Raw genomic sequence first — 16,255 nt, forward strand, 5'->3', positions numbered from 1 at the left:
CTAACTCGATATTTAACACAAGTCCACAAGGTATCAGAGATTTGCGAGTTGTGCAACCGCCTGCAACCGCGCGGTGGAGGCCGATTGGGGACCGCAAGTGCGAAGATCTGGTGATCGTAAGGTGATCGCAAGTCCACATTCACGGCAAAGACAACGGTGATGCATTTTGTCCTGAAAAGAGATCCGCGTTTTGATAAATAGAGGACTTGCTGAGCATTGGTACATTGGCACTCTGGGGGCAGCTGCACCTGCCCATAGTCTAGACGTTGTAAGTAGACGCACAGGGGCAGTGGGGGTAGGTCATCAAATGGAAGAAGAGGTGGTCACTCTCACGACCGTATGCCAGGCACGAGGAAAGCAGAAAGCGTCAACTTCAAGTCTGATTTATCTTCATGTGGGCCATAGCAACACATAGCTTTATTGGTTGTTAGCCGCGGTCCCGAACGCAATTCAAAAATTGGTCAAGGCGCGCGCGCCGCGATTGATTCAAAAGGCCGGACGCCGACAGAAGCAGGAGATGATGAGGGTTCACGTTCAGGAAGCAAAACGAGGTCACGCCGTCACATGCCAGCAAAATATTCGCGGAATTTTTGTTATAAGAAAATAATAAGGCAATAAAGACTAGATAATGTTCGAATCTGTACGCATGTCCAGCGCTTGGGTGTGCATACAGACTTAATAGATCTGCGGTGAAATTTTCTTGGTCATCGAATATGTCAGAGGATCAAACGTAAGGTCGAGACGAGGAGGGACTGGGCGCGGCGGAGTTATAGCGAATGGATCAGGCGAGAGATTATATGTCGACGGCGGAAACGAGTCGGTTGGAGAGGAGGGTGTTGGGAGGATTATGGGTATGTGTCCATAATGGAGAAAATCCTCCATGGGTGAAATAGGGGAGACTTCTTCGTCCTCATCTACAACAAGCTCGACCCCATTGATGATCATACGAGACTGTTTGGTGGATTTGAAAGTAGAAGCTGGGCACCGGCGCGCGGCAGCAAAGCGAGGAGGAACAGCAACGCTCGGCGTCAAAGAAGCAAAGCGTGGCGCGTAGAATGACCTGGCCCTTTTTCGCGTCACGACAGGGGGAGCGGGAATGGCATCAGAGATAACTGCAGGGCTGTTCGTGACGAGTTTAATGGGCAAAGCAGCTGGCCAAGGCTGCGCCGCCAGAAGAGAGTTCTGAATCTCGTCCAATTCGCATAAATCGCTGTCGTCAAGTCAGGAAGAGTGGATCTGAGGGCTAGAGGATAGCGCTTACTCGTAAGACAGCGAGAGATTAGCATGGAAGGGGGTGCGGTCCCAGTTCTCCACTTCAAACACTTCATCCTTCTCTCCAAATGATACACGACGGCGCCGGGTGGCTGATTGAGAACTTTTGAGACAGCTCTTCATGGAACCAGTCGTAGGAGGGGGAGAACGGAGGGGGTTTCGTCATGGTCAACTTTCCAGCATTTGAAGCAATCTGGGTGAGTGGAGCTGCGGCGTCATGGCCCGGTCCAAGCGTGTGCGTCATCGATATCAATGACATGTTGATGACAAGTGGCGTGGAAAAGAGTCCGAAAGACGCCCACAAGACAACAAGTCATTGACACCCTTTTGAAGTCCCTTTACATTGGACCCCAAGTTCTTGATGCCCTGCTCAGCGTTGACAACAACATCCACACACATAACTAAGCATCAATCTAGCGACAACTCAAAATTTTCTCCCGGATCCACTTCATAATCTGGCCATGTCGTCATTTTCCCAGTATCGGAAGCCTCGTAGCAAATCCTGAATGACATCCCATCTTGCATCAAACGCTCAAAGCCGGTGGCTGCCCACTTCCGAGGTCGCCACACGAGTGGAGCATACACATTGGATTGCGAAGGCACTTGAAGGACCAACCGGAAGGTGTGCAAAGTCCCAGTCCTGTGGTCAAGTGTCTCGAGGATACGATTGTAGTCGAGGTCGTGACAGTATTGGCCAATGAACACCACTTCCAGTCGACGCAGTAGTGGAAGGGTCTCGTCAGAACCAAGAGCAACAAAAGTTGGAGTTAGCACGCCACTGGTGATATAGAGCTTCAAAGCTTCCACGTGGGGGACCCGTTGCAAGTCTTTTTGAAGTGCCTGCCCAGCATGATCAGATACAGTGACTCTCGTGGAAAGTTCAAGGATATGGTTTTGCCAAGGATGTGACTCGAGAAAAGGACGCAGCTCAGTGGGATTATGGTGTGTGTTGAGTGCAACAAGGTTGGGCAATCTCAGATGGGTCAGAAAATTCGGTTCTTGATTAGGCCCCCGAATTTCTAGGGCACGGAGATTTTCGTGAGTTGTTATTAGATGATGGGCCAGAACACAGCCTCGCGCACACCCTGGGACCACACATAGCAAGTGGGTTAAATTTGGGCAGTGACGAAGGATTGAGAGAAACGTTTCAGGCGCCAGCAGACCATATATTTTCAGTTTTGTGAGCGTGGTTGATTCGATCCGAAGCTGGCCCGGAAATGTAGCAACTTCCAGCTCGGAAAGTATAGGCGCGTTGTCCAGCATATTAGACAGGTCCTCTGGATATAATCGTCCAGAAAAGGAGCGCAAGAGAGTTAAACTCTTTCCCGAGAGGAGATGACATGTTGAATATGGCAGGTCAAATTCCAGTCTCTTGAATTGGAACGCGTTCGAAAGAATGCTCGCCAATCCGCTGGAATCCATGGTGAGACGGTATGGCGGTTCCTCGAGAGGAACGGCGAAGAAATCGAGGTGATAGTCGCGTCGAGGAGTCCGTATTGTCCACGATAATGGCATGGGCACGAGAAAACCAATTCTGGATAAATTGGGTATGGCTCGAAGTCCAATGAATACTACCATTAGGCTTGAACTCAAGAATAACGTCTATAGATGCCCATAGAGCTGGCGTATCCAGTGCAAGTCGGCGCCAAGACCTGCATACTAGACCAAGAACCAAGGGCGGGCTTGTGGGCGACGGTTTAACGCGACCGTGTGGCAGTAGAGAGTTGACGAATATATGTGAAAGGATCTCGGGAGGCAAGTTCATGATGGGGAAACAAATTTGGGACAAGCTGTTAACGATGTGATGTCGAGTAACTGTTAATTTTTCGACGGCTTCAAGGTGCTCGGAAGCCGCCGCGTTCAAGGAAGCAATCTGAATATCCAATCCCTCTAGCATTAATCTCGCGGAGGAAGTCTTCATGTTTTGAGGTGGTATGGTTGTGCTGGTCATAACGCTGGATTCGGTTGCTGTTGACATGTGACCTGTTGCTTCGAACCACGACCACCGCCGTTACGAAGATTCCTAGTGTGTCCGTTTCCGTGTTCTCAGTCGATTTCTATATCTCCAACTTTCTTAGAACATCTACCAAATCGAAAACTCTCCAAGATAATCTTCCAATGCGTTCTCCTCTCATTCGCATCCAATGGTGGTGGCTCTCATTCATTCGTGCCTACTTATGGTGGGCTGGAGACTCCTCAGCTCCAAACTCTGTGAACCGGGCCGCACCAATTGACATGAGAAAGCGCAACGCGGGCATCAGGCAGACTTGAATCCTCTCACAAGCACACGAGCGCTGGTTCGGGTTGTCTCTTTCCACCGTCTCTCAGCTCAGACATGACGCCAGCTCTGAACTTGACGGAAATCCCGAACCCACTAACGCCGATGGCGCTTCTGCCCCCCATTATTGCCTACCAGACGACAATTGGCAGTTATCTCTTGGTGGGGACATTAGGAGTATGTTCTAATTTTCTCTGCCCAACTATAGGTCCGATGTTGATTTTAGGCGTATATCTGGGACATCTTGATCCACATTGGGGACGACTACCTGCTTGTTACAAGGTATCGAGTTGGGCTAAGCACATTCGTCTACTTCTTCTCGAGGCACGTCGGCTTCATAACGATCCTCTTCTTCTCCTCCTGACCATCGACCAGATTGTGGTCATTGCTGTTCATTCTTTCGAGCGCTATGTTCGAAAGTTCGTCGTCACATTTCCCCCAGAACTTACTCTGACGCAATGCAATAGCCTTCCCGTTAAAGCGCTGCGCAGTGGCACAAACGCTCGTGGAGGCTTGCTTCTCAATAGCAGTTCCGTCAACCTGCTTACTTTTCTTCCTCCGAGCAAGGGCCATCTACAACCGAGATCGCTACTTGAACCTATTCTTCTTATGCCTCTGGCTCAGCGTTGCCGGTACCGCAGCCACCGTCCCCACAGCCATCACAGCCATCAATATTGGCCCGACTCCATACTGTTTAAACGTCGGGGTCAAGCCATACGCTGGAGGGATCGGAATCACCCCACTTCTCCATGACACGATAATTTTCCTGGCGATATCGTGGCGTCTCTACAAGAACTCTTACACGGAGCAAAGCTTCAGCGGGAACATACGATCGTTCATTACTGGCGACTCTCTGCCCCACTTCTCGAGAGCTGTGCTGAAAGACGGCCAGCTCTACTATCTGTACGTGGCTTACAGTATTGTGCTCGTGCCCAGTTATCTGAACAGGGTGATGTAGCATCACGGTGACCGCAAACGCCGTCACTGTGGCGATGTTTTACAACAAGGCCGTCGCACCGACTTACCGCGTCATGTTTACAGTCTGCAACCTCATGCTGACCAACGCTATGGGATGTCGTGTTTTTCGCAACACCAAATTCGGCTACCATCAGCGGATTACCACGACTGCCGATATCTTGTCTGGCCAGTCGTTGTCTATCCCTCTGTCCGCTATTACTGGAGCCGCGTCTCGCAGCGGGAGCGGGCTCCCCCATAGTAACATCCACGTGAACGTGGATGTCAGCAAGATTGAGACCGTTGATGATCTGTTGAGGACACCAGACAAGAGTCACCAGAGTCATGCTTAATTCTATTTTGTTGCCGTCTCTCTCCCTCTTAATTGTAGCCACCAAAGACTGTACAACATGTAATTAGACAAGAGCTCGGTCTGTTCATAGAGAGCGAACAAAGTTCAGCCGAAAAACTCCTCCGCGACGAACTCCCAAACCTTTTCCGGTTTGTTGAAAAGCTCCCGAGTGAATTGGTACTTTCGCGTACCAGGCTCCCATACGTACTCCAAGATCCCATCTCGTTGCTGGTCCATATATGGGATCGCATTCCTGAAGTTAACCGATAGCACCGCGCGAACGGGAAACGGTTGCGGTGCGTCTTCATCGTTCTGCAGCCCTGCATTCTCCAGTTCCGACAAAATTTCTTCGAAGCTGATGACCTCGGCGCCTTTGATTCCCCCATCAAACTGTTTAGAAGCTTGTTCGCCTGGATGGAAGCTTGCGCCGAAAACGGCCGACCTGACACCATGTTTCTGAAAGAGGTAGCTGCTGAAGATCGAGCATGTTGATGCACAAATGCCGTTCGACACGATAACATAGTCTGATGAGGCGAACGGCGGCGAAGTGAACTTGGTCACTGCGGCAGAAGAGTTGCCGAAAAAGTCGAAGATTGGGTGAGAAAAACGGTCGCGCACACCGTTGACAAGCTGTTCCACAGGTGGGTCCATAAATTCCGTGTTGGAGGTCAGGGGCAAGTAGTCGGTGGACATATAATTGCCAAAGTAATAGTCGGATGAGCTATCGTTGTGTCTCGCAGCTACCCGAGACTGGCGTATGATCAAGTCGTTGACGCGGAAAACGGATGGAAAGCCGGGATAGAGGTCATCGGGCCATAGGCCCCACTGCATAATTCCCCCCGCGTTGATGTAGCCACCTCTGTTGCCAGATATGTCGATCAGGACATGTTGCACACCGGCTTTCTTGAGGGATGTAAGGCCGGAATAGATCACGTTCGAGAGTTGCCGGAAATAGTCCCTATAATTGTACTCGATGGAGGGCTTGAACTGTTCGACATAAACAACGCCAACTTTGGGATGTCTTTTCAGGCGATAGATGTCGAGGGTGATAAAATGACCATAGGAAGTTACTACAGCTGTTGTGAGCATCAGGAAGGAATCAATGTTGGGGACTTACGATGAGGTTGAACGAAATTAGTTCGTGAGGTCTTTTCGTTTTCTGTACCGGCGGCTGCACGAATCTCGGTTTGTGCATCCGCCTGAACGAGAGATTGCCGGGGTTCGACATATCCTGACAAGCTGCGACGCGGTAGATTGGAATTTTCTCTAGCACAAGTTTGGGTCATAAACGACTGTGTGGTGTTCCCGTTGGCAATGAAAGTCGCCGCCCATGGGATAATCAGTGTCTCTGTCGTATTCGCCATCGTTTGCACGGTGACGGTGACGTTGTCCCTTCCAGGATAAAACATCCTTTGTCCGAATCGACCCACTTCTTGAGTAAAGAACCCCTGGTCGGTATCGGCTGAGTAACGGGACAAGAGTGTCATCAATCGCGCATCTGCATCTTCAAAGCCACCCACGAGGCCCTCATAGACACTGGAATCCTGCGCCAGACGTGTCAAATACTCTGTGGCGTTGACCCCATCAATACTCAGAATTTGAGCATGATCATAAGCACGACCATTGAATCCACGCCGCAGATGATACGCTTCGAATCCGGGTCGATTTTGATTTGGGAAGTCGTAGTTGGAGAGAAACACAACGTTGGCCGTGGGTGAAAATGGAGTTTCTGCTAGAGCGGCGATGGAAAAGGGGAGATTCCAACTAAAGGCTGTCGTACATGCCGCTTGGTAAGTGGTATGACCATCCTGCTCGCGATTGAACACATTAGTGACCTATGAAATGAATATATGAGCTTGAGTACTTTGACGAATTATGAGGCTTACAGCAAGATTGAAATCCCAGTCAGTAGGATAACCAGAATTTAAAACCGTATCTTGGAGACCTATAGAGCCTTTTGAATGACATCATGCGGATGGAAGTACAGCAGCATACTTTCCAAAAGTGTTCGAATGTTGATGTCGTGCGGGATGCGAGGGTTAGGAGAGCGTCGAAACCAAGTTTCGAGAGAGTAGTAGGGTAGAATTTTGAGTGTAGAGTTGATAATGGACGATGCGTGGGTCGGATTATAGGGGACACTGAGTTCACAGGCATGTGCAATGGCGCTGGAAACCCATTTTGATGCAGTAGCGAGTGTGCAAGGATCTCTGCAGCACAATTATCTCACTCTGAAGAGCGGTAAACATATGTTGACGACTTGCCGTCCATATACTGCAGACGTTGCCCATGCCAGGAAAAGCAGATAAAATTTCACCATCTTGGTCTGAATCTTCGCTAAGTTGTAAGTCACGATTGGTTTAAATATCACCACACGAATCTGCGCACAAGGTTCGAAGTCCGCTTGATGAGCAAAACCACGAGTGAGGGGACGGATGGACGGAAGGCACAAAGCTAAATCCTAGCTTGCACTGGACAACTTTTTCGACCAATTCGCGAAGACCGCCACTTCTAGCCGGGCTATCGTCCGTAGAATCGAAGCAGAAAGTGTGGTGCAAGGAAAGGCCGTCATTCGTTCTAATGCCGCCAGCCGGCTTCATGGCCACCTTCCATCATAGGTTCAACAAATCCACGAAATAGCCACGACGGCATGTCTTCTTCGCTCTCTCGCGAGACACTCCGATCTTGAGACCACCGCAAACCATAGCCCTCTGCGACGCGGACCTCGTAAACTAGCACTTGATGTGGCAGCCAATGCAGGTTTCTCCATGTCGCATTATTCATCACTTTCCAAAACAAGACCAGAGCATTCTCGTTAATGACTGCGACGGGTCCGGATGGTTGCGCCCCCCACCAGCCACCAGTGTCCTGTTTGTTCGATTTCTTCACGGATTTGGTGACTGGGGTTTCCTCGTTGGTTTCGGGACTAGCAGTACCGGAGCGATGCGCGTGTTTCGACCACGCGCGCGCTCCGGCAGTCAACCCAACGGAGTTGGGAAGAGTAAATGCCGATAGACAGGCCTCTGATGAAGGCGGACGAGAGCCTAATGCAGACCCTATGGTGTACGCCAGCCTTATTGGATGGTTTGAATTCGAAAATAACAATAGGACTCAAACTCACCCTTGGAAAAGATGCAAAGCAAGAGGTTCTGAAGCAACCAGTGCTTCTCGCTGTTCCTTGCTGAGGCCAGAACCAAATAGCTTCAGGCGTTCGGCTACTGCTGAGGGTTGCTCTTGCATGCCAAAACAATGAGGATTGAATATTTGCGCGGCTGAATCTGGCACTTCCATTCGACTGAGTACCTGGTTCGAGTCAAAAGATCATAGTCGTCACGTGCAATATAGATATCTAAGAATCGATACATGCTCGGTGGTACAGGTGTCGCTACAAATTCCGCTTTACAGTTGTAATTGATGAACGAAGTGGTTGGGAGTAATGGTATAAGCTTGAAGGTAGTCCAATTAATGATTCTAGTCAAATGCGCCATCCAGCGCGTCAAACCACCGTCTACCGAACAATAAGCGTCGTAAAGGAACAGGAAATCAAATGAAACAAACCTCGCAGGTGGTCGCTCGACCACATAGCGTATGCACTCGCCTTCTTTTCCTTCTCGAATGATGCGAATTCGATTCCAGTCTCCGCGTGTCTGGTTGTGGCTGCAGTGGTCGAGCTCCCTCAACTGTGGACACAGTTGGACCAAACGCAGGATTACGCCATGCATTTTGGTCATATCGAGGGTGACGGCGGCCCAAAGTCCCTGACCACGAAATACCTCGAGCTTTGTGAAACGCGGAAGAAGGTCAAGCCAATCATCCAACGAGAAATTGGTATATCGCGACGGCAGCGACAGCCAGGAAATATTTGGAAAAAGTGTCGCCAGTTGACGGAGTTCCTCGATGTCCCCAAATGAGTGCAGACGAACCTGCCTGACTGCCTCGCCATTTAATCCAGCTTCAGCAAGTTCGATTAGGGTAGCAGGATCAAGTTGATATATATCAAGCGACTCGAGATGAGAACATCCATCGAGCATTGAGATCACAGAAACAGTCGACTGCAAAGCACGAAGAGACGGAAGTGCTGTTGGGGAGAGGTAGACTTGCCCCAACGGTGTCCATGAGAGATGTGTGAGGTGGGGATGGGCAGCAAGGAATCGGACAACGTGTGTGTCTAGCGTACGGACTGCGCCAGAGTCGAGGAAAAGATTGAGGTGTGTAAGAGAAGGAAATTTGAGCTCAGCAAGTGTTGCTGCTAGTTCCATCGGTAGTTCGAGGTACTATATAGCAAAGTTAACAAAAAGACACAGGCAAGACTGTCATGCTCGCCTCCAGATCCAATGATTGTGATAGCATTCGTTTCACATGCATCGCGTTGGCTGGTCTTATCCAAGCCTGACCCCGTAATGCGAGACTCCGTAGTCCCCCAAACCTCCATAGCGGGTAGCCCAGACTTTCCGGGTCGGCCATTCTTGTTGGTGCATGCAAGCCAAACAAGCCAGCCAGCCCCAGTCGGCGAAGCGGGGTTTTTGTTAAAAGCACATTCAGGACAGCATTCTCCATGCCTGGTTCGACCGTCGGTGCTGCAGGCGGGCTGACCTCCCAGCTCCATGTGAAAGTGTGGAGATTTTGCATGTGGCCCAGCGCAGCACATATATTCCGCACTCGATTCGCCTCCACCAAATCCTTGCCGCTAAGATTCCCCTTGCCCTCTGCCAACAACAGCGTCCGTGGAATCCGATCCGATGTTGTCCGATTGCTTCGCTCAGCGATGTGGACCTCCCGAATATTCCTCGCAAGATCAGCCCGCCTAGCCAAATGGGCCCACATCGCAGGCAACAAATGCCTCGTGCGAATGACCCGGTACTCCGTATGTCTGGGAATCACCAAAGCGCTGCACGCCCGTGAAACGAGGGCGACGGCCACGAGGTCCACATGATCCAACTCAGACAGTATCTCATCGAGCAGCTCTTGTGGTAGACGCAAGAGGTACTGCGGCGGCGATGACAATACAGGCTGCTCTTGTTTGAGCCCAAAGAATGTCGGGTGAAAGTGATAGAGTTGGCGAGGTTGTGGTTGTTGAACGATAGTGTAGGTGAGGGTTGAAGTCGTCGGCATAGGCGCAAGCGTCGAGGACGACGCGCGGCGCCGTCGTGGTCGTGGGTAAGGTAGAAAACAAGGTTCGGAAGCAACAACAACAAAGCAAGCTCGAAGTAGCCATCATCTATCCATCAATTGTCACTCGTGACCACAAGAGGATTGTTCCAAACTTAAATCCGCAAGGATGTACTGGCTGAAGCTAGGATCCATATTTTCGGTTGCGGCTGCCCAATCCAACAGCAGTCGTCAACGGCGACTCCCGAAGTTAGGCCCTCAACAAGCACTCAAGATTAAAGCCTGCTTGATGTATGAACGTGGGCGGATCGCTTAGATGAGAAAATGAATGGGAAGAGGGAGGACCGGCGGAACAAGATGACGTTGGAATGACCCTTCTGGCCATACCGGTCAATGTGGGGGCAGCACAAAACGAGCAAGGAAAGGCGTGGAAGCTTCAGATAGGTGTGGATGATATTACATGCTAGTCTCTAGATGATGTCGATTACAGAAGGCCAGATGCTTATGAGAAATCGTCAATGAGGTACTCAAACCGAATAAAAGACTGAACGCACCTCAGAAACCCGACCAATGCACTGATCAATGCCCACACAAATGGAACCCAACTATCTTGCAAGTCAGCACTCGTTTGGTGAGCTACAACCGAGACGCACGTAGAGACGACAAATCCGGAAGCTCGGTAGACTCCCGCAACGCCAAAGCCAACGATTGCAGAGCTAAGAACTGCCCCAGTCAGACTCAACGTGAGGAATGCCAGTAGAACGAGCAACGCGAATGTTGTGCGTGACCGCACTCGGTTGGGACGGGCTGGGAGGGTAGGATTTGGGCGGAGAAGCGGAGTGTGGACTGACGACGAGTTGGATGGGTGTTTACGGTTGGTCATGGGGGACGTTGGAGTGGCTGGGAGAATGTGGGCATTGGGCATAGCAGAAGCTCTCGGCGAAGAGAAATATGGCGGGCGAGGACTAATTGGCGAAAGTGGATAGGTTGTCGGACCCAGATGGGTGCCGTCTAAGGCCTCTTTTCGACCATGTTTCCGGTGGGTAGGCGGGAATGTGAGGTTGACGAAGGCGTACAGTGCGCATAGAAGAAATGTGGGTATATAGAATATGAGTGTCCAGTAGAGTGTGAACCGGAAAATGTCCCCCGGTCGAGTGAGATATTTCCCCAAAGGCTGAACGGGATCATGGTGGGGAATATTGAGCAGCTCAATGCCGGGGTTATAGAGCGACGGCCACTGAGGAACGTCCGCCATCGTTAGGTCATGACAGAGAGAGAGAGAACACGGTCACAAGTTACAACAACACATCTAATTTCAGCTTGGTCTGTGGCTCTTCTATCTCCTCTATTGGTTTTACCAACCCAGCAACTCTCGCTAAATCCTTCTTCAGTCCAACTATACCGACACCCAGGACGCCAGAGCCGCGAACCATGCCTGTCATGAATGGTTTGTGCACAAGTGTTGGATCGGCAACCTTTTCGAGGTCTTCGATCATCTGTAAAATGTGGGAGCTTGCTCGATTTTCAGGAATGGCGTCAATCTTGGTGAAGATCGGTTGAATGGTCCAACGGCCATTGGCCGCTTTCGAAAGATGTTCAAGCATCGCAAGGTCAGTGTCCTTGAGCATATGCCTCGCGTTGAAGCAGATGTAAATCCGTTTCAGTCTACAACCCTGAGACACACATTACCAATCGAGCAAAAACTTATTACTGCTTTCGCTCTTGAATATACTGGTCAAATAGTTGACCCCAGTGAGCACGTCCTCGGGATCCATACCCGGGAGAATCAACAAGGACTAAAGGTTTCGTGGTGACGCCAGCAGTTATTTCCACGCGAAAAAACTTGAGTTCTTTGGTACCACCCTATATGAAGCATATGAAGACTGATTTTCAGAAAGAGAGAGTACCCACCGGCTTGCTGGATGTCGTAACCAGCTTATTCCGCGTCAAGAGCAGATTAAGCATTGTGCTCTTCCCCACATTGGCTCGTCCTGCACACACAATTGAAGTTTCGCATCTAGACTTCCCGCAGAACGCTGACCAACTATAACAACCTAACATCGTTCGTTCCAAAAATTGTTTATAAGCTGCTAGGTAGTATGCACCTCTGGTTCACCCTCTAATTTGGGGATGCTCGCGGGTGATGAGGCTGACACAAGATATCGAGCATTGTTGAACCACAAATTGAGGCTAGGGTGTTCGTATTTGGTGGCAAGACTGAGCAAGCGTCGTTGGGCAACAATTATGGTCGCTCTGTTGGGTTTTGCATGGATGAGAGCAAGAGACATCCAAGGTCACATACTATAATCTTGCCACTTACCATCATCCACTGGGCCTCTGCTCCTACGCGTGGGCCTCCAAACGCATGATATGCCTCAGTTGCGCGCCTTTACAGGCGGATCTGAGGAGTCCAGTTCCCCCGTTCTTCCCCCTGAAATTGAACGCGAGATTTTCGAAGTAGCCGCTCAAATTCCAGGAAATGCGACTACCCTTGCTCTCGTGGCTCGACGCACGCAAATATGGTGTGTCTTATTCGGTTCTCATGGACATTGAACCCTGATACGTTGTAGGATGGAACGTATTATCTACGAAACGGTCACCCTCTCCTCCCCCAACCTCACTGCACGTTTTCTCACTGCGCTGGACTCTCGACCTGCCCAGTTTTTCACGGAGCTCGTGAAATCGCTGTGTATTCCCGGCGACATACCCCTCCAATCTGCAATCCGTGTGCTGCAGGCTTGCCAAGGCGTTGTCAACCTCGCGTTATGGCTGCCTCTTCAAGCGACACCGCTCCTACCGTATATCGGAAACATACGGCCCCGCAGGCTTTCTGTTAATGTCAGTGGCTTGTTTGGAGCCAAAAATCCGTTGCAGTTGGAGCACAAGCAGCAGGACGACACCTCAACACCCGACTTCACCCACCCATTTTTCTCCTGTGTAACCCACCTCGAGCTTGTCGATTGGCTCCTTCCACTCTTCCTCAGCAACTCTACGCTCAATTTGCCTCTGCTTGCTCCTCATCTCACTCACCTTGCGCTTGATGTTGACCCATGTGTGGATGCTTCGGCCCTCGTTCGCCTCCGCGTGCAGAGCATTCTACGCTCTTGCCGTTCCCTCGTCATCTGTCTCGGAGTAGTGGACGACGATGACACCATGATTGTCGCTTGTGACGAACTCAGTGAAGTTTCTCGAGACGACCCTCGCCTCGTTATTCTGTCTGATGCGGATGTCGTTACTAGCTGGGAGGACTCGGTGCGCGGCACCGATGCGAGTATATGGGCGTTTGCTGAGGACATTGTCTCAGCCCGGATAGGTACATTTCCTGTTTCCAGTCTTGCCACGACTAATTTAAAATTTTAATTGCCTACAGGGAAAAAATTGAAATTGTAATACCACCTTTTGTTGTGCGTTATTCCTGTTGTGAGTGGGCACTAAACTTGATAACCACTCAACTTATTACACGCATATAGGTACTTTTATTTGTACATTGCCAAATGTTGTATTTATACCGAATGGGTAGTGCCATCAACCCCAACTTCCTCAAATGCCCCTTCTCCAGGAGTGCCCTCTTCCTTCGTGAACGACGAGCTGTTTTGGGAGCCTCCGCTGACAACTACAAGATCAAAGGAACAAGGATCGGCCCCAATCCTATGGTGCAGCATTATCAGTCAACATTCCTGTGGCCTCGAAAATGGCTCTTGAACTTGTTCACGTGTGAACGGAGGGCAAGTAGCACCGACTACCGGACAGAATCCTTCAATTTAAGCGTTTTGCGCCCAGGAACGTTGTACTGTCAAGGTGTTGCGCTTGCTGTCTAACTCGCAGCCGGCGCAGAAATCTTTCGAGTCAATGATCCACAACACGGCACGAGACTTCGGCCTTGTTTGCTATAAATACGCTGGCTTTTCTGGTTGCAGAACCAGAGACTCCAGCTTACCTGTAGCAGCAAAAGATGGTTTCCCCCTGCTTCATCCCTGGACTCCTCTACATCGTCAATTTCCAGAACAACGTTCTGGACACTACCAATTCGGTGAATCCAGTCATCGCGATTCCCCCGCATTTCGATGCTCCTGGTGCCGACCAGATGGTTCGTATAGGACTTTCCTTCTGTACTACTGACTAAAGAATTGTTTATAGTGGGCATTCAATGCCATCGACGACAACGCAGAACTCTTCCAAATCGCCAATGCCGCCACGGGCGGACTTTTGAGCTTCACGCAAACTGGTTCGGACCAAGTCCCGCTTTACAGCCAAGCCACAACGAGCCCCGACGGAGAAATCTTTTCCCTGGCGTGCAACCCCGCTGATGCTGCCTCCGGAAGGTGTGTAGCCCGGTCTTTTATGCCCTCGCACAAATTGATTCTCGAAAGTGTGATCCACAATGCAACTGGCTACGCGCTGACTGCTTGGCACACGGAGGACGGAAGTGATTTCACGCCAGTGACATTCGAGACCTATACCGGGCGCGAGGAGCAGACCTTCTTCTTTGTGACCATTGGTACTTAGTCAAGTGCGAGATTGTCGATGTGATATCGATAGTGCAAGACAAACGCCGATAGGAATGCTATTCTTTTTGTTACAAAGCTGAAAATGAAAACCTGAGGGTGCCACTTTGCCGCAGGTCAGAAACCTGGTTCATCAATCTCTGGCGCCGATTCTCTGTGATCCCGTCTCCGGTCCAACAGCCGCGGAGCACGTATACGTGGCAGGTAAAGCGCCCTCCTCCATCGGCACTGGTGCACAGTGAGACGCGCGAGCGGAGCAAGTCAGTGAATACGGTGTCGACGAAGTTGCATTTGGTATGCAGGGTCAATGTTGACAGGCGCGGAACGAGAGTCTCGTGTCGGTCGCAAGCAATGAGCCGGTCCAAGAGCGATGATGAGATTTGCACGGGTGGATGAGTCTGCAATAGCAGTTGGATAGTAGGATGCTGGTGTTCGTCTATGTCTTGCCGGGGCTGCAGCTCGTCGCCCAAAGCCAAGCTTTCGAGGACGCGCAAATTGTCGAGACACTCTTCCAGCTGCTCCAGCGAGATGTCCACCCCAACGAGGTTTAAGCACAACAGATGCGTTTCGAACGACGAGCGCTGGGCCATAGCCAGAAAGTACGCATGCGGCCAAGGAAGTGGGAGGGGGTCTGTCCGATTGGTTGATGCTGCTTTGACGAAGGAAATGGTCCGCAGACTGGGGAGCGTGACACTGTTGAAAATCCACGCAAATGCCTCCCAGACAGCCTCTTCCGGTGAAACGAATTTTACCTCATGCAGATTACCACCTCCAAGCGTCATACTCTGGATATACGATGTTGTTTCCTCTGGTGGGATCACATCGAACTGGCTTGGATATACCAGTAATCGATAGTCAAGTGCTGGCGGAAGTCGGGCGATAACCGAAAGCGCTTCTCGTAGAAACTGGGGATACGTCGTGCACGTGAACGACCGTAGTCTCTGGAAGCATTCGGCGGGAATCTGGCGTGCAAGGGAGGCACTAATGGATAATTTTTGCAATGAGCGCGCGTCAGCCATCCAATCAAGAGAGCCCGGAGGAGGGACAATTTGGGCCGTGAGCCTGAGAGACTGAAGGGATTGTACGTTCGAAGCAGCCACTTCGGCGAGATGGTGAATCCCGGCCTCCGTGCGGAGGGATGCGATATGAAGGTGCTTGCAGCCAGAAATGCGGTGCATTACATAGGGAAACAGGTCGGAAGGACAATAAACACCCCTGGGAATGTGGACACGAATGTCAAAGAGCCCGTCGCGACATCGGTTTTCGGAGAAGTCGAGCAAGCGCCCAGTCAGTGCATGCCCGTATTTTACCCTGCTTTGATTTATTGCCATGGCGTCTAGGCGGTCCCAAAGTGCCGGTGTGTCCCATACAATCCTCCTCCACGACACGCACACGTGCGCAAGCGCCAGAACGTGGCCATTCGCAACTCGTTTTACGTCAGTCTTGAAATTCTTCCCGGCTCCCTCCAGATCCAACGAATGCGCGACATACGTGAACATTTCCACCAGCAGCTCTGGTGGAAGACTGTGGACAGGGGAAAATAGGGAAAAGTAGGCTTGCGCTCGGAACCGCAGGTTTTTGAGCTCATTGAATGTTATCATTGGACGAGACACAGGAAGTAATTCGGTGTCAAGAGTTGCTGTGGGCTGGCGGCGTAACTGTCTTAAGATCGATTCGAGGGGTGGCAAGCTAGACATCGAGAGTAACGGAGGGGGACTTTGCGGGTCCATGGTGGTCAAAGTTGAAATGTTGCAGTGATGCCATCATCATGATTTTTTCTGACAAGTC

The 16,255-nt window shown here is 50.7% G+C and overlaps 9 protein-coding genes across 9 annotated transcripts; 2 read left to right on the top strand and 7 right to left on the bottom strand.

Moving 5' to 3' along the window:
* Positions 1 to 675: 675 nt before the first annotated feature.
* On the bottom strand, positions 676 to 1,404 carry MIND_00309700 (uncharacterized protein; the record flags this gene model as incomplete). The annotated part of the gene is made up of 2 exons (XM_037359954.1): positions 1,262 to 1,404; positions 676 to 1,210 (listed from the first exon to the last, which is right to left on the bottom strand). Exons 1-2 carry the CDS (start codon positions 1,393 to 1,395, stop codon positions 676 to 678), a joined length of 669 nt encoding a protein of 222 aa, XP_037222839.1. The 5' UTR covers positions 1,396 to 1,404.
* A 276-nt stretch (positions 1,405 to 1,680) lies between these two features.
* Positions 1,681 to 2,787, bottom strand: MIND_00309800 (F-box domain-containing protein; the record flags this gene model as incomplete). The annotated part of the gene is made up of 1 exon (XM_037359955.1): positions 1,681 to 2,787. One exon carries the CDS (start codon positions 2,785 to 2,787, stop codon positions 1,681 to 1,683), a length of 1,107 nt encoding a protein of 368 aa, XP_037222840.1.
* Positions 2,788 to 3,607: 820 nt separating this feature from the next.
* On the top strand, positions 3,608 to 4,857 carry MIND_00309900 (uncharacterized protein; the record flags this gene model as incomplete). The annotated part of the gene is made up of 5 exons (XM_037359956.1): positions 3,608 to 3,727; positions 3,777 to 3,832; positions 3,926 to 3,969; positions 4,018 to 4,453; positions 4,509 to 4,857. The coding sequence occupies 5 exons, from the start codon at positions 3,608 to 3,610 to the stop codon at positions 4,855 to 4,857; spliced, it is 1,005 nt and encodes a 334-aa protein (XP_037222841.1).
* Positions 4,858 to 4,961: 104 nt separating this feature from the next.
* Positions 4,962 to 8,144, bottom strand: MIND_00310000 (uncharacterized protein; the record flags this gene model as incomplete). Its single annotated transcript, XM_037359957.1, has 8 exons — positions 4,962 to 5,926; positions 5,974 to 6,691; positions 6,743 to 6,801; positions 6,852 to 7,063; positions 7,118 to 7,190; positions 7,242 to 7,307; positions 7,460 to 7,926; positions 7,975 to 8,144. 8 exons carry the CDS (start codon positions 8,142 to 8,144, stop codon positions 4,962 to 4,964), a joined length of 2,730 nt encoding a protein of 909 aa, XP_037222842.1.
* A 180-nt stretch (positions 8,145 to 8,324) lies between these two features.
* Positions 8,325 to 9,965, bottom strand: MIND_00310100 (F-box domain-containing protein; the record flags this gene model as incomplete). Its single annotated transcript, XM_037359958.1, has 3 exons — positions 8,325 to 8,361; positions 8,412 to 9,127; positions 9,165 to 9,965. 3 exons carry the CDS (start codon positions 9,963 to 9,965, stop codon positions 8,325 to 8,327), a joined length of 1,554 nt encoding a protein of 517 aa, XP_037222843.1.
* Positions 9,966 to 10,432: 467 nt separating this feature from the next.
* Positions 10,433 to 11,217, bottom strand: MIND_00310200 (uncharacterized protein; the record flags this gene model as incomplete). Its single annotated transcript, XM_037359959.1, has 3 exons — positions 10,433 to 10,463; positions 10,517 to 10,567; positions 10,616 to 11,217. The coding sequence occupies 3 exons, from the start codon at positions 11,215 to 11,217 to the stop codon at positions 10,433 to 10,435; spliced, it is 684 nt and encodes a 227-aa protein (XP_037222844.1).
* A 40-nt stretch (positions 11,218 to 11,257) lies between these two features.
* On the bottom strand, positions 11,258 to 12,250 carry MIND_00310300 (p-loop containing nucleoside triphosphate hydrolase protein; the record flags this gene model as incomplete). The annotated part of the gene is made up of 5 exons (XM_037359960.1): positions 11,258 to 11,627; positions 11,674 to 11,825; positions 11,874 to 11,953; positions 12,004 to 12,016; positions 12,068 to 12,250. 5 exons carry the CDS (start codon positions 12,248 to 12,250, stop codon positions 11,258 to 11,260), a joined length of 798 nt encoding a protein of 265 aa, XP_037222845.1.
* An 82-nt stretch (positions 12,251 to 12,332) lies between these two features.
* MIND_00310400 (uncharacterized protein) lies at positions 12,333 to 13,352 on the top strand (the record flags this gene model as incomplete). Its single annotated transcript, XM_037359961.1, has 3 exons — positions 12,333 to 12,484; positions 12,533 to 13,275; positions 13,333 to 13,352. The coding sequence occupies 3 exons, from the start codon at positions 12,333 to 12,335 to the stop codon at positions 13,350 to 13,352; spliced, it is 915 nt and encodes a 304-aa protein (XP_037222846.1).
* Positions 13,353 to 14,538: 1,186 nt separating this feature from the next.
* MIND_00310500 (F-box domain-containing protein) lies at positions 14,539 to 16,197 on the bottom strand (the record flags this gene model as incomplete). The annotated part of the gene is made up of 1 exon (XM_037359962.1): positions 14,539 to 16,197. The coding sequence occupies one exon, from the start codon at positions 16,195 to 16,197 to the stop codon at positions 14,539 to 14,541; it is 1,659 nt and encodes a 552-aa protein (XP_037222847.1).
* Positions 16,198 to 16,255: the final 58 nt, after the last annotated feature.

The sequence above is a fragment of the Mycena indigotica genome (genome assembly GCF_014461135.1).
Source record: "Mycena indigotica strain 171206Taipei chromosome Unknown Mind.scaff0003, whole genome shotgun sequence".
Classification (NCBI taxonomy): domain Eukaryota; kingdom Fungi; phylum Basidiomycota; class Agaricomycetes; order Agaricales; family Mycenaceae; genus Mycena; species Mycena indigotica.